The following is a 12,292-nucleotide window of genomic DNA, read 5'->3' on the forward strand; positions in this document are numbered from 1 at the left end:
GTAAACATACTGAGTTTTTCCCTGAAGTCAGCTTCACAGGTGAGACTCAGTTTGGGAGCTGGGACTTTTTTTGAGTTTTGAACTACTTTTAATGCAAGAACCACACACAAATGAATCATGACAGCTTCACCCTCCTAGGGTAAGAGCTAACACAGCTACACATTACAGGTGTTCATACACTGACAGATTTCACAAAACAGAGCAGATGAATTAAGGTGCTTTGTCCTGTGGCTGCTTCTCCATCCAGAGCAGAAATCTGCAAACCACACATTGCAGAACGTTTGAGCAACAACGGGTTTCAGTTCCAACACTGCTGCCAAAGTGCTTCAGGTAAAGAAGCCCTTCTTTCTTTTGTGGTAAAGAAAAGCTCATCTTCTTTCTGTTCTCAGGCCAGGTAATTTAGAACTACTTTAGGTATCTATCGTTCACAATAAAACTCCTGAAATTCAGATAGCCTCATTGGCAACTGATAAAGATATGAAAAGCATCATCAGCCCTAGTTTCACACTGAAGGCTTCCCACCCCCACACCCCCCCCCCCCCCATCCTATTCACCATCAGGAAGCACCTATACTAGTGACAACATGGCAAAAAATTTAACTTGACTATTTATTTAAAGCTCTAGCAGCCACCATCTTTAGCTTAAACAGACTCCTGTTTTTCCAGAGTTTGCACATTGATAGGTGAGCTGTGAAGTTCAGGAGAGTTCCTGCTGCTGGACTTTAACAACTTCTGCGAGCTTTAGGAAGGGTAGTAGCTTACATGACAGCTCAAGTAGAGCAGAACACAACTTTTATGCCTTTTTTTTAACGCCAACACACTTGTTGCTTCAAGTGAACTGAGGAGAGGACAAAATCTGGTAGCCTTGGAAAACTTAAGACATCCAAAATTCTTTGGATCCCACTGGCCTACTTCAGTGTAAGAGTCCCTAACTGAAAGAAAAAAACAAACCACACCACACCAAACTAAAATCCACCACACCCTACACAAAGGGTTTAACCATCACCAGTGAAGCACATTTATGTGTATTTCGTAAATGGCTGTAGAAATTGCAGCTACTGCTCCTACAGTTTAAGACTGGACTGGGGAGAGTAAAGAGTGCAAGAGCAGCTACTGCCACTGAAAGAACTGTGTTGCCTCAATGCAGCACAGCATTACTAGCTCTACAGAGCACAGAGCAAGCTAAAGCCTATAGAAGACAGATTGGATTTTCAATCCTGCATCCAAGCATATGAGTCTTGCTCCTAAAAATACTGGCTGTACCTTTACAATAGTAAAAGATGGCTTGTAGACACTGACAAAGTTAGAGGAATGCTGCCAGCAAACCTGATAGAATAGGATAAACCAGGTTGGAAGAGACCTTCGAGATCATTGCATCCAAACCATCATCCAACACCATCTAATCAACTAAACCATGGCACCAAGAATCCCATCCAGTCTCTTCCTAAACATCTCCAGTGATGGCGACTCCACCACCTCCCCAGGCAGCCCATTCCAATGGCAAATCACTCTCTCTGTGAAGAATTTCTTCCTAGCCCTTCCTAAACCTGGTGCAGGTTGAGACTGCGTCGTAACGCATTTCTTCAATGCTTATCCCCTTATGGAAAGCACAAGCCCTTCAATAGGTGGCACAGCCACCACTGAAATAGTTCCTTCCACCATTTGCTGTTATCTATTCATCTGCCATCACTTCGGAGTATATCTATAAAGATGCAGGACAGCTTCTAAGGCCTTTCGGTACAGCAGCATCATTCTCTCAGAGCCAAGAAGTAAGGTGACGAACTCGCACGTATGTGCAGCACACTGAAAATATCCTGTCCCATGGGAGCCACTTTCAAAAGCTAAGTTAAAGCTCCAGCTTTAATAGAGTTCTGCATTTAGCATAATTTTCAGAAGTATTTCAGATGCATTGCATCTAACTGAGGTCAAATAACATCACCAGCAGTGGTCCTGAAGAATCCAACTGGCTGCAGCTTACTGCAACAGCAGGTAGATATGGCAGCAGTGCTGCGTTACTGCCTTGCACCAGATCCCATACCTGACAGAACCCCAAAGCCTTGGAGGTGGACAGTGGTACTCTCTAAGTTAGAAGGGTGGAGCCAGTTCTTCTAGACTTACATATTTTTAGATGAAGACAAAACAGGAAACAAGAAGTCAATCCCTAGAACTTTGCAGAAAGAAAAGCAGTGTTCATTGCAAGAACAGCCCTGCTCATTTTATACATACAACTTTTTAATGGAGTTAGAAGCACTTTGCTTCCACTACAACCAAGAAGTGTACACGTTAAAACTCACCCCTCCCTTGCAAGTTTGGAGCAGATTATGCTCTAGAGTCCCAGACACATACAATTTTAAAAGCTACTTTTGCACACAGCTTATCTATTTCTGCCACACTCGGGTGCCCACTTCTATGTACAGCAGCAGAATAAGCAGAGGAAGAAGCCAAATGCAAAACTCAAGGCAGAAGCCAATGAGACTTACCACCATTTTGTATGGTAACTAGACCCAAATTAGAATTAGCTGCTTGGTTTAAACAGAAACCCCTTTATGTGGCCAGTATCCACAATCTCCAACTCATTTAATATCCTTCACTTGGAAATTACACCCAAGAGCTTTTTAGTTCTTAACTTTTACATCATTCCACCAAGTATTTGTTTAAGCCTAAGTGCAGACTGCATGTAAATCTGCTTCAAAGAAATGGGAAGGGAAATGGTTTGATGTATCAGCTACAGTAGGCTCTTTAATCTTCATGCTACACCAATCTATGCTGCAACAAAAGATTATCATCCCATCTGCTTCTGACTAGTGTGTAGCTGGTACACACAGAAGCAAGATCTAGAGATAGTGTACATCTGGACATCTTTCCTAGGCATGTCTCTGCTGTACATTAAAGGATACCACCACCTTTATTTACCAGGTGTTTTCATTTCAGGATGCTTCCTTATCTAATTGATTCCTAGTTCACTCCCCCTCTGCAGGGAGGGAACCACACTGCTGCTTCTGCAGCCCAAGAAGCAGCCATCAGTCTGCTCAGTTTCACGGTGGCCACAGAACAAAAGATAGTTAGTTACCTTTACATTAAGGCTATATCAGAATGGTTTGATTTACTGAGCTAAAGTATTAGAATTAGAACTGAAGGATCAGATGATCTCATTTTTAGGAATAAACAGTTCTTAGCCCAGTATTCTGGAACTCCACAACAGCATAGTATGTGCGGTACTCCATGCATCACAACAAGCTTCAGCGCAGCAACTAAGACAGTGGACTTTCCTCATTGGAAGGCAGAGTATGGCTTCAGCATGCAATTTAAGTGATTGATCTCAGTCATGGAACAGGGTAGAGCACAAGGATGGATAACATTTTCCACATTCCTTCTGGTCTGTGACCTAGCTAATGGGAACAGAGGACTGGTAGCCAAGAGAAACTCTGAAACAGAATCTGTCCACTAAGTGTTTGGAACCTCTCCTCCCTGTTCGAGGATCAGCACTTCCCTCTGGATGTGATTCCAATTATCATTAACTGGACCAGCAGCCAAGAAAATTCTCAGAAAAGCAAGTTAGTTGATCTGTCCTACTCCCCCATTTTCCTTATTCCTATGCACCTTCACTCCCTATGATTCTTTTTCTATCAGAATCTCACCCAGGAGAAAGCCCTTACCTTCAGCAGACCCTCAGCCTCAGCTTTAATCAAACATCTCACTGTCAAGGAAGAGCAGGCATCTTCCACTCTAAAGAGGGTGAAATGACATTATTTCACTTTGTCACAAGACTCAGAATAGGGAAAATTGTTAGGCCAATGCTCTTTCAGCAGTGGATCAAATATAATCTGTGTCCAGTTCTGGGCCCCTCAGTTTAGGAAGGACATTGAGACACTTGAACATGTCCAGAGAAGGGTAACAAGGCTGGGGAGAGGCCTTGAGCACAAGCCCTGTGAGGAGAGGCTGAGGGAGCTGGGGTTGTTTAGCCTGGAGAGGAGGCAGCTCAAGGGAGACCTCATTGCTCTCTACAACTACCTGAAAGGTGGTTGCAGCCAGGAAGGGGTTGGTCTCTTCTCCCAGGCAACCAGCATCAGAACAAGGGGACACAGTCTCAAGCTGTGCCAGGGGAAGTTTAGGCTTGAGGTGAGGAGAAAGTTCTTCACAGAGAGAGTTGTTAGCCATTGGAATGTGCTGCCCAGGGAGGTGGTGGAGTCACCCTCCCTGGAAGTGTTCAAGAGGGGATTGGATGTGGCACTTGGTGCCATGGTCTAGTCATGAGGTCTGTGGTGACAGGTTGGACTCTATGATCTTTGAGGTCTCTTCCAACCTTAGTGATACTGTGATACCTTTAGACTGACAAGGGCTGCCATGTAGCCCTATGGGGCCAGTCTCAATAGGTTTTCTATGCATTGCACAGAAAGAATGTACACAGACAGTCTGCTTCCTTCTCCTTAGCCACTGCAAATCAAAGGGTTTGGGGCAAGGCAACCCAGTACACAGAACCATGGCACAATGTGTAGGTCCTTACTCAAGTACTGTGCAGTTTGGTACTCTATGGCACTTACCTGCATACTACTGTTCTGCTCACATGAATGTTCTTTATCCAGAGGCAGCAGCTTCTCATCAAGAACTCTAGCTCCATCTCAGGAGATGGTTCTGGGTGTCCATGGCAGAGCAGGCTACCTGCCTACACACACCAGTTTCTGTATGGCTTCCTCCACCTGCAGGGATGAGTCTGCCAGCAGCACTGATGGGTAGCTTGTCTAGGTTTTGCTGCCAGACTCTACCTGACTAAATCCTGAGCCAACTTTTAACCATGAAACCTCCATTCCTATGGTAACTAGTGTTATTTTCCCATCTTTAGGCACAGGTGCTTCCCCTCAAGGTCTGAGTTTGCTCTCATTTCTCACCTACCACTCACTTCCGTGCACAGCTACATGCTACTCCAAATGTGAACACCTGTCAGGGGGCTCTCAAGAGCAGCTGCTTCAGCCACAAGCCAGTGGGAGGCAAGAATGCACAAACCCAACACGCAGGCATGATCTCCCAAGCAGGCTACAGCTGGGAAACTGCCAGGGAGGTCCAACAGTGCAGGCAGTTGAAGACTTACAGAGGCTTCTAAGTCAATGCCTTAAGGAGAGAAGCACAACTGCCCCAGAGAGGCCAGCATGTGAACATCTGACAGGACAGTCTTCCACTAAGGCTGCTACTCCAGGGTGTTTCAGGCACCCTAGAATCATCCAGTCAGGCCCAGGTCAGTCTGAAAGCTACCCGCAAAGGGTCACAGAACAGCATGTATCCTTTTATAAGCCAAAGTCTGTTTGCTCCATCATTCCTCTCCACACTGTAGGGACTGTGCTTACAGCATGCAGGTCATACATGTACTCAGGTAGTTCAGGCTTTACTCAGAGCAGTTCTTGGAGGAGGTCATAACTAAATTTGTCTCCTTAATTCCACAAGGAATAGCATTTGTGAGTGGGTAGGCCTGCTGCACAGGGCAAAGGAGCAGATGATTCTTAAAAATGCCCATGAATATGACTGACACTGTCTACAGTGTTACCACAACATCCCACAGGGGTCTAAGTTGCATCAGGAGACTACTGTGATAGGAAGAAAAGCCATCCAGGACAGGAGCCATAAGCCTGATTTCAAGGCAAGGCCTCATCCTGAGGGACCAGACTGCTCTCAGGCTGAAGAGCTGCTGATAGCCTACATGAAGTCACACACAAAGAGCTCCTTTGTATGGTGGGTGGTTGTTTTCAAGCTTTACACTCTGGTGTGACTAGCTGTGCTTTCCTCTTGTTATTCTCCAATAGCTACAATGATTAAAACAAAAAAAAAAAAGAAAGAAAAAAAGGCAGAGTTGCACTCTCAGTCATCACCAGAAGGGCTTCAGTGCCAAAATACTTTCTCCTACAGGCAGTAAAGCCACCACACAGAAAGCTTCACAGGCTCAGGTGTAAGCTGCTGAATGCACACCTTAACTGCTCATGTGAGAGTCACATCCCAGTAGCTTCTCTGTGAAAGCAAGCATCTTACACTGACCTTACCCAGAAAGCTCCAGTGCAGAAGCAACTCACCTACAGCAGAGGCAGCCCTCAGTGTTGGGGCAAGAGCCTTACAAATGGAAGAGCTCAAAGAAACACAGGAAGCTTAGAGTCCTACCAGTGCAGCAACAGTAGTTAAGCTTGTAACAACCACCACCAATAAAAAGGTCTTCCTAGTTTAAGATGCAAGGTACCACATCTGCTTCTCTGCCAGAGTTTCCCTTGATGACACAAGTAAACTACCATGACTACACACCAAGCTTGGTGAAAGATCTGCTGTGCCACAAAATCCCTGGACAGTGGTGCCAGCATCAGAGAGCTTGTGTGTGGCAGCTGCTGGGGAGTTCTGACAGGAAGCCATCAGGCTGTCACACAGCAGGCTAAGTGTGACAGTCAGCACAGCAGCCTTCAGGGATTAGCCTCAGTTTCACCTGTATTGTCTCTGTTTAGCTTTCAACGTGAGCCTGAAGTTTGTTGTGTAACACTTAACTGCTCTGTCAGATGTGCCAGCCCCAGAAGAACCAGGAATTCAGCAGCCAAGAAGCAGACAAATGGGGGTTTGTTTGTTTAGGGTGGGTTTTTTTTGACATAGTAATGTCACAATTAGCTCGAGATGGCAGGATAAGAACATCTGAGATATTTAAACAGCAGTATTAATATTTCAGAGCTACTACAGCACCGAAATGAAGTTTACAGTCATCTTACCAATTGCTTCAGGCCATCTGGGAAATGAAAGAAGCCAAGACAGCATCTGCTCTGCAGTGATGGCAGTGGAGATTACCTTAGCACATGACTACTGCTAGAAACTTGAAAACTAGTCCAAGAGGTTATCACTGTACATGTTCCACCAGCTACAAAGCCTGCTGCCGCCGCCACCAGCAGAAGTACACGAGCAGCTTCTTTTTCCTGTGTCAAATCTCCTGGTGGCCAGAAACCTTTCCTTAGCAGAGGTCACCAACATGGCTATTCTCAGCTCAGGCAGCTAAAACACAAACTCCAAGACCACACAGAGTAAGTCAGATGCTACAGTGTGTTTTCCTTTTTAGAACATGACCTGCTGTTCCCATACTAAGGCACTGGAACATGATGTTTCAATATCCTCCTGCAAGAACTAATCCTGATCCTCAGCACAGTTGCATAATGTATAAAAAGCAAGGCAGACCACTTGCTTTTACACACATCAGGGAATTCAGCTGTCTAACATCAAAATCTAAACAAGAACAAGGAGAGGCACAAATAATTAGTACACCTCCATCTAAAATTAAAGCTTCCACATAGGCAAGAATATCTCACCCAACCAAAACAGAGCACCTGTAGCCAAAAGGATTTGCCATTGAGTAGCAAATCTGTCCTGTGAGGGGGACTTACTCCTTCCTTAAAATGAGTCTTTCCATCAGTAAGGAAAACTAAGACACTGAAGTCCTTCTGTTGTTGCTTGTCAGTGTAGACCTTTCAGTAGTTCAAAGACACAAGAGTCAGTCATTGAAAAACTAAGTTTCACCCCTCTGTTCTGCATCTACTCCACATGGAGCCCTTTGCTTTATATTTTTGTCACATGCCCTTTTCTGATTTTTTTTTTCCCCCACCACAAAGAACAGCCACACAAGTTTTAGTGGAGCATGTGTAAAGACACCTGCTTTGTGGAACACTCCCAGCAGGGCTGCAGTGAGAACACACTGCAGATATATAGCACAGGCTGTGATGCTGCTTGCTCCTCCAGAGGGAATGGCAAAGCTACAGGATCCTTTTCAGCACTTTTTATCAAGGCTCTTAGTCGGAGTTCTAACTAGCAGCCAGCTGCAGAAGGGAATGCACACTGCTCTGTGGCACTCCAATTTATGCATCTGGATCTGTGGGGATCTTCATAGTTTTACTGTCTACTACTTTCCCAATAGCACTGAACTGGAAGGCTCCCTCATCTCCAACTGGAATGCCTCTCAAGGAGGGATAAGGCATGTTTCCATGCACAAAACTAGGAAGAAAGTTAGTTCTCTGCCATAAGTGAAGCAAGCTTATAATGGTCACACATCATACTAAAGAAGCAGGGGGCCTACATGGACCTATCTTTGAGCTAGGAAGACAAAGGTCACAATTTGTTGTCCAGATGAGGGAAAACAGAGCTTAGTTGCACAATCTATTTAATCTGCTATAAACAGTACTGCTCAAATACAACACATGGTAAGAGATGCAGGAGCCAGCCCAAGTCAAGCTTCCCATCTATCCCTTTGGGGTCAAAGAGGGGGAAACAGCACTTGTCACACAACTCCAGATGTCATACCAGCAGAGAGAATATGACTGGAAAGCAATGCCTGATTGTCTTTTTCCAGAAGGCAACACTTTTCAAGCATTTGCTAAGCATAGTGCTCCTCACAGCTACAACAGCAGAAGCAACCAAACTGCATAATACAGCAGAGCTCCTAGAGTCTGTCAAGTGAGGAAACAAGTCACACAACAGCCTTGGGCTTCCAAGTTATTTCTAGAACATCCAAGAGATCATTTCACTTGGGACAGTTGTTATTTAGTTTCAGTGGGCCACAGCATATGTACAAAAGCCAGATGTTTCCTACAGGTCATTGATGCTCCCCAAGTGTAAAGGATTCATGTAACTGCCCACAGTATTACTGTAACAGGAAACAGCAAGCTTTGTACATCATCTGAGAGCCCACAGGACCTCAGTAGGCCAGTTGATAGTAGATGCACTTGTTATTTACTTTGGTATTCAAACAATCACAACTCACTTCATCCAGAAGTTGGATCCCTTATTGGCATAATAGATGTAGATACACTGATTTCTCTTCAATAGTCTTAGGTTTTCACCATTTTCTGCAGACAAGCAGCAAGCCATACTCCTCTATTTATACATTCAGAGGCAGTCCTGGCTGCCCAGCTTAGCAACACCACCACGGTAGCAAGGGAAACACAAGGAGAAAGATCAAGAGCTTGCTTCTTGCATTACTGCTGCTCATTTAAACTCACTGGGTAGGATTCAAACCTACTGCTCACCTTCAAAAGCATTTCATCTCACAAATAGCTTAGTTCTAACGCTTACCTTACAGAACAGAGCATGAAAGGGTAACCATCACACCACACATCTATAGGCTCAGACCCCAGAACTGCAATGACACACCCCCACCCCCTCATCCAGGGTGTGTTCCTGACAGAAATATGCTCCTGATCACAAGTCAGCATAAAACCCACTGGTATAACTGAGTAATCAGAGTTTTAAAAAGTTAAAGAAACTTCTTGTGTACATTGGAGTCTAAAACATGGCACCTTTATACTAATGACAACTTTACAGGCAATATCTAATCACCAGGGGAGCTGAAGCTCTGGGGCTTATGATATCGATCAACGTGGCTACCAACAAATATGCTAAACTCTCCAGCCTCAGGTGGGCCTAAACATGTCACTCAGAAGGGTGAGAAAACAGACTTCTCAGAAGCTCACAGCCTTCCAGTTAAGAGCCTGTAAGCTAAAACTTAAAAGCACATCTTTCTACAGAACTAAAGACATAGGCGAGATGTACTGCTCCCCAGTCACGAAGGGGAAAACAGCAAAGTCAGAGAAACAGCAAAGTTGGTTCACTTACTCCAAGCAAAAAAGTAAATCAGTAGTCCTTTGTATAGGGCTTTCCACTCTCCTGAAGTAGCTGCTATTCCAAAGACAGCACAGCACAGGGAGCAGTTAAAACGTCTGGTGAAGTGCAGTATATAAAAATGGCACGTATAGAGCCTGTTTGATAGGCAGGCCTCGTTGTGCAATTATTCACTACCCTCAGGAATTTTTTATTTGGTTCTTTGTTTCACTTGCTCTTAATCAAAGCACTTAGATACCAGCGCTGATGAAGGGCCCTAGTCATCCAGCGAGGCTCTTGCATATCACCTCAAAGCTCCTCTCTATTTGGCACCACTCCAGTTTGGGAGTTTATGCTCGATGTCGGGCAATACAGATATATGCATAGGCACTCTTATGTTTCCCCATCATTTAAAGCAGGTTTCCAAGAATTTATGGCACACACTAGTTCTGATCTGCCACATTCTAACAGTCGCTGTTACACATCTGGCCATAAAAGAGGCTACACAGCACAGCTGAACAGAAGGACACCAGTGCCTCCAGTATAATTTCCATATCTCTGTGAGGCATTTAGTAGTCATCTCACTCAAACAGCACTTCTACTGAAAAAAAAAAAAAAGAACATTGCACTGAAGCCCCTTATTGTTATACTTGGGCTGAGCAGGGATTCCAAAGACTCCTGCTCTTGCCTAACCATGGTGTAAGTTAATTAGGTACCACATTTCATAGCATTTTAGACTGATCAGTCAAGAATGCACATGGTCAACGCATCCAACACGCCTGCAGAGAGATCAAGTTTTTCCACTTCCCCAGAGCTGTGCCTTCAGCGCAGCATTGGCTGAAGAACAGCTACTGTTTTGCAGTTTTGTAATTTAAAGCTCTGCTGCTACTCCGTAGTGGTGCTGCAGCCGTAACATTAGCTCACAGGGAGGACCATATTTAGAAAAGATGTTGGGTTCTCCCCCAGAGCAATGTAATAGTTTGGTAAGTGAAATTAACAGCCCCAGCAAGAGTCAAACATTGTCAGATTAAAAACACAGAGCTAGACTCCTACGGGGCGAAGTCTGGGCTGAGGGCATTGAGCTTTATTGCAGGGATTCATTTAATCCCTACTTGGGAACAGGAGAAGGGGGGAAAAAAAGAAAAGAAAAGAAACAACCGAAAGTCCTAAAGCTATGTGCTGGGAACAGGGGCTACATTAAATGCAAGAGGAGCACAATAAAAACCCAGCCTGCCAACCTCCCCCCTGCCCCCTTTTCTTTTTTTTTCCCCTGCAATAAATACCAACCAGTTAATACCAATGTGCACACTTCGTGCGTCCAGCCGGTTCCCGGCTTCCAACAAGCGGGAAGGCCCTTGGGAGGATCCGCGCCCGCGGGAGCCGGGCGGGAGGCACTGGGGGGCGGCCGGGGCTCCCCAGCGCCCACCGCCGGGGCTTCACCTGCGGCGTGGAGATCGCGGGCCGGGAGAAGGCCAACCTGCCGGGCGGGGTGAGCAGGAGAAGGGCAGCCCCGCCGCCGGGGCGGCGGTTCAACTTACCCGGGGCCCCGTGGCTCGGTGGCCGCGACCCTGAGGCAGATATACCAGCAGCAGCAGCGCCAGCAGGAACGGGCGAGCCCCCGCGCTGCGCCAGGCCCGCGGCACCATCGTCCCTTGGGGGAGGGCAGGGGGATAGCGGCGGGACTCCACGGCCACCGGCAGCGGCTCTCCCGGGCGGCTGCCCCTCAACCCGGCAGCAGCGTGTCCGTCAGCCTGGCTCTGCCCGCTCCCGTCGCGGCAGGTTACCCGCCTCGGCCATGGGGATGCCCGTTATAAAGCCGCGGCGGGGCGGGGCCGAGCGCCACTGACTGCGGCGCTCACCTATCGCAGCGCGGTCTCTGCGAGCCGCAGCCAATGACGAGGGGGCAGCGCTGTCCGCCCCGCCCAGCCCCGCCGCCGCTGCCGGGCGGGAGGCGGGAGGCGCAGGTTGGCCCCGGGCGGTGCGGTGCTGCCGGCGAGGGGTGATAGAGGCGGGCACCGTCCCCTGCCCTCGGCAGCTGACGAGCTGCGCGGCTGCCAGGCAGCCCCGGGACTGGCCCCCGCGGAGGCCGAGACAGCAGAGCCGCTCAGTCGGGTCGCGCAAATGTGTTAAGCACATCTGGCGTGGGAAGCTGGTCCACGTACCGCTCTCCTTCGGTGCGGCGCTCTTGGGTCAAGGCTGTTGAAGAAACAAGTTCTTGTCTCGGGAAGCGTAGGTCCTCTTGTCACCAGCATGCCAGGGCTCAAAGCTTGGATGACATGCGACCACAGACACTATCTGCCCTCACCTTCCCAACTCCAGAAGCAGCTCTACAATCCGTTGCTCTACATTGCCCAGCAAAGCCTAGAGATGTTGTTGCAGAGGTGATATGCTTAGGGTCTTTGGTAACACGTATGGTGCACCTGGAAAACCGTTCCAAGATCAAGTTTGACATCTCTTGTGACAACAAGTCTTATTATTCCCGGCTAAAGTTTGATACCTTTTTGGGACAAGCCCTTCTAGGCTCTAAGTGTGTCCCAGTAGATCCAAATATAACCAGGCACTCCAAAATGGGAATCTTGAGTAGAAAGTGAGTGTTACATCACACAACAGGCAAGTGGGTGCATCTGCGGAGCAGGAGCAGAGTTAGGATGGTGACACATCTACTGGAAGGGCCTGGTCTCTGCAGGCATGTCTGT

At 47.0% G+C, this 12,292-nt stretch overlaps 1 protein-coding gene across 2 annotated transcripts in view; it reads right to left on the reverse strand.

Annotated features, from left to right (window-relative positions):
- The window catches only part of SMOC1 (SPARC related modular calcium binding 1), a 150,460-nt gene extending 139,083 nt beyond the window's left edge, over window positions 1-11,377 (reverse strand). For both annotated transcript variants that reach the window (XM_054161578.1, XM_054161577.1), the window contains exon 1: window positions 11,135-11,377. In XM_054161578.1, coding sequence (XP_054017553.1) covers window positions 11,135-11,242 — 108 coding nt within the window. In that variant the 5' untranslated portion in view covers window positions 11,243-11,377. The remainder of the gene's footprint in view (window positions 1-11,134) is intronic.
- Window positions 11,378-12,292: the final 915 nt, after the last annotated feature.

Source organism: Dryobates pubescens, chromosome 5 (assembly GCF_014839835.1).
Source record: "Dryobates pubescens isolate bDryPub1 chromosome 5, bDryPub1.pri, whole genome shotgun sequence".
NCBI classification, from domain to species: Eukaryota; Metazoa; Chordata; class Aves; order Piciformes; family Picidae; genus Dryobates; species Dryobates pubescens.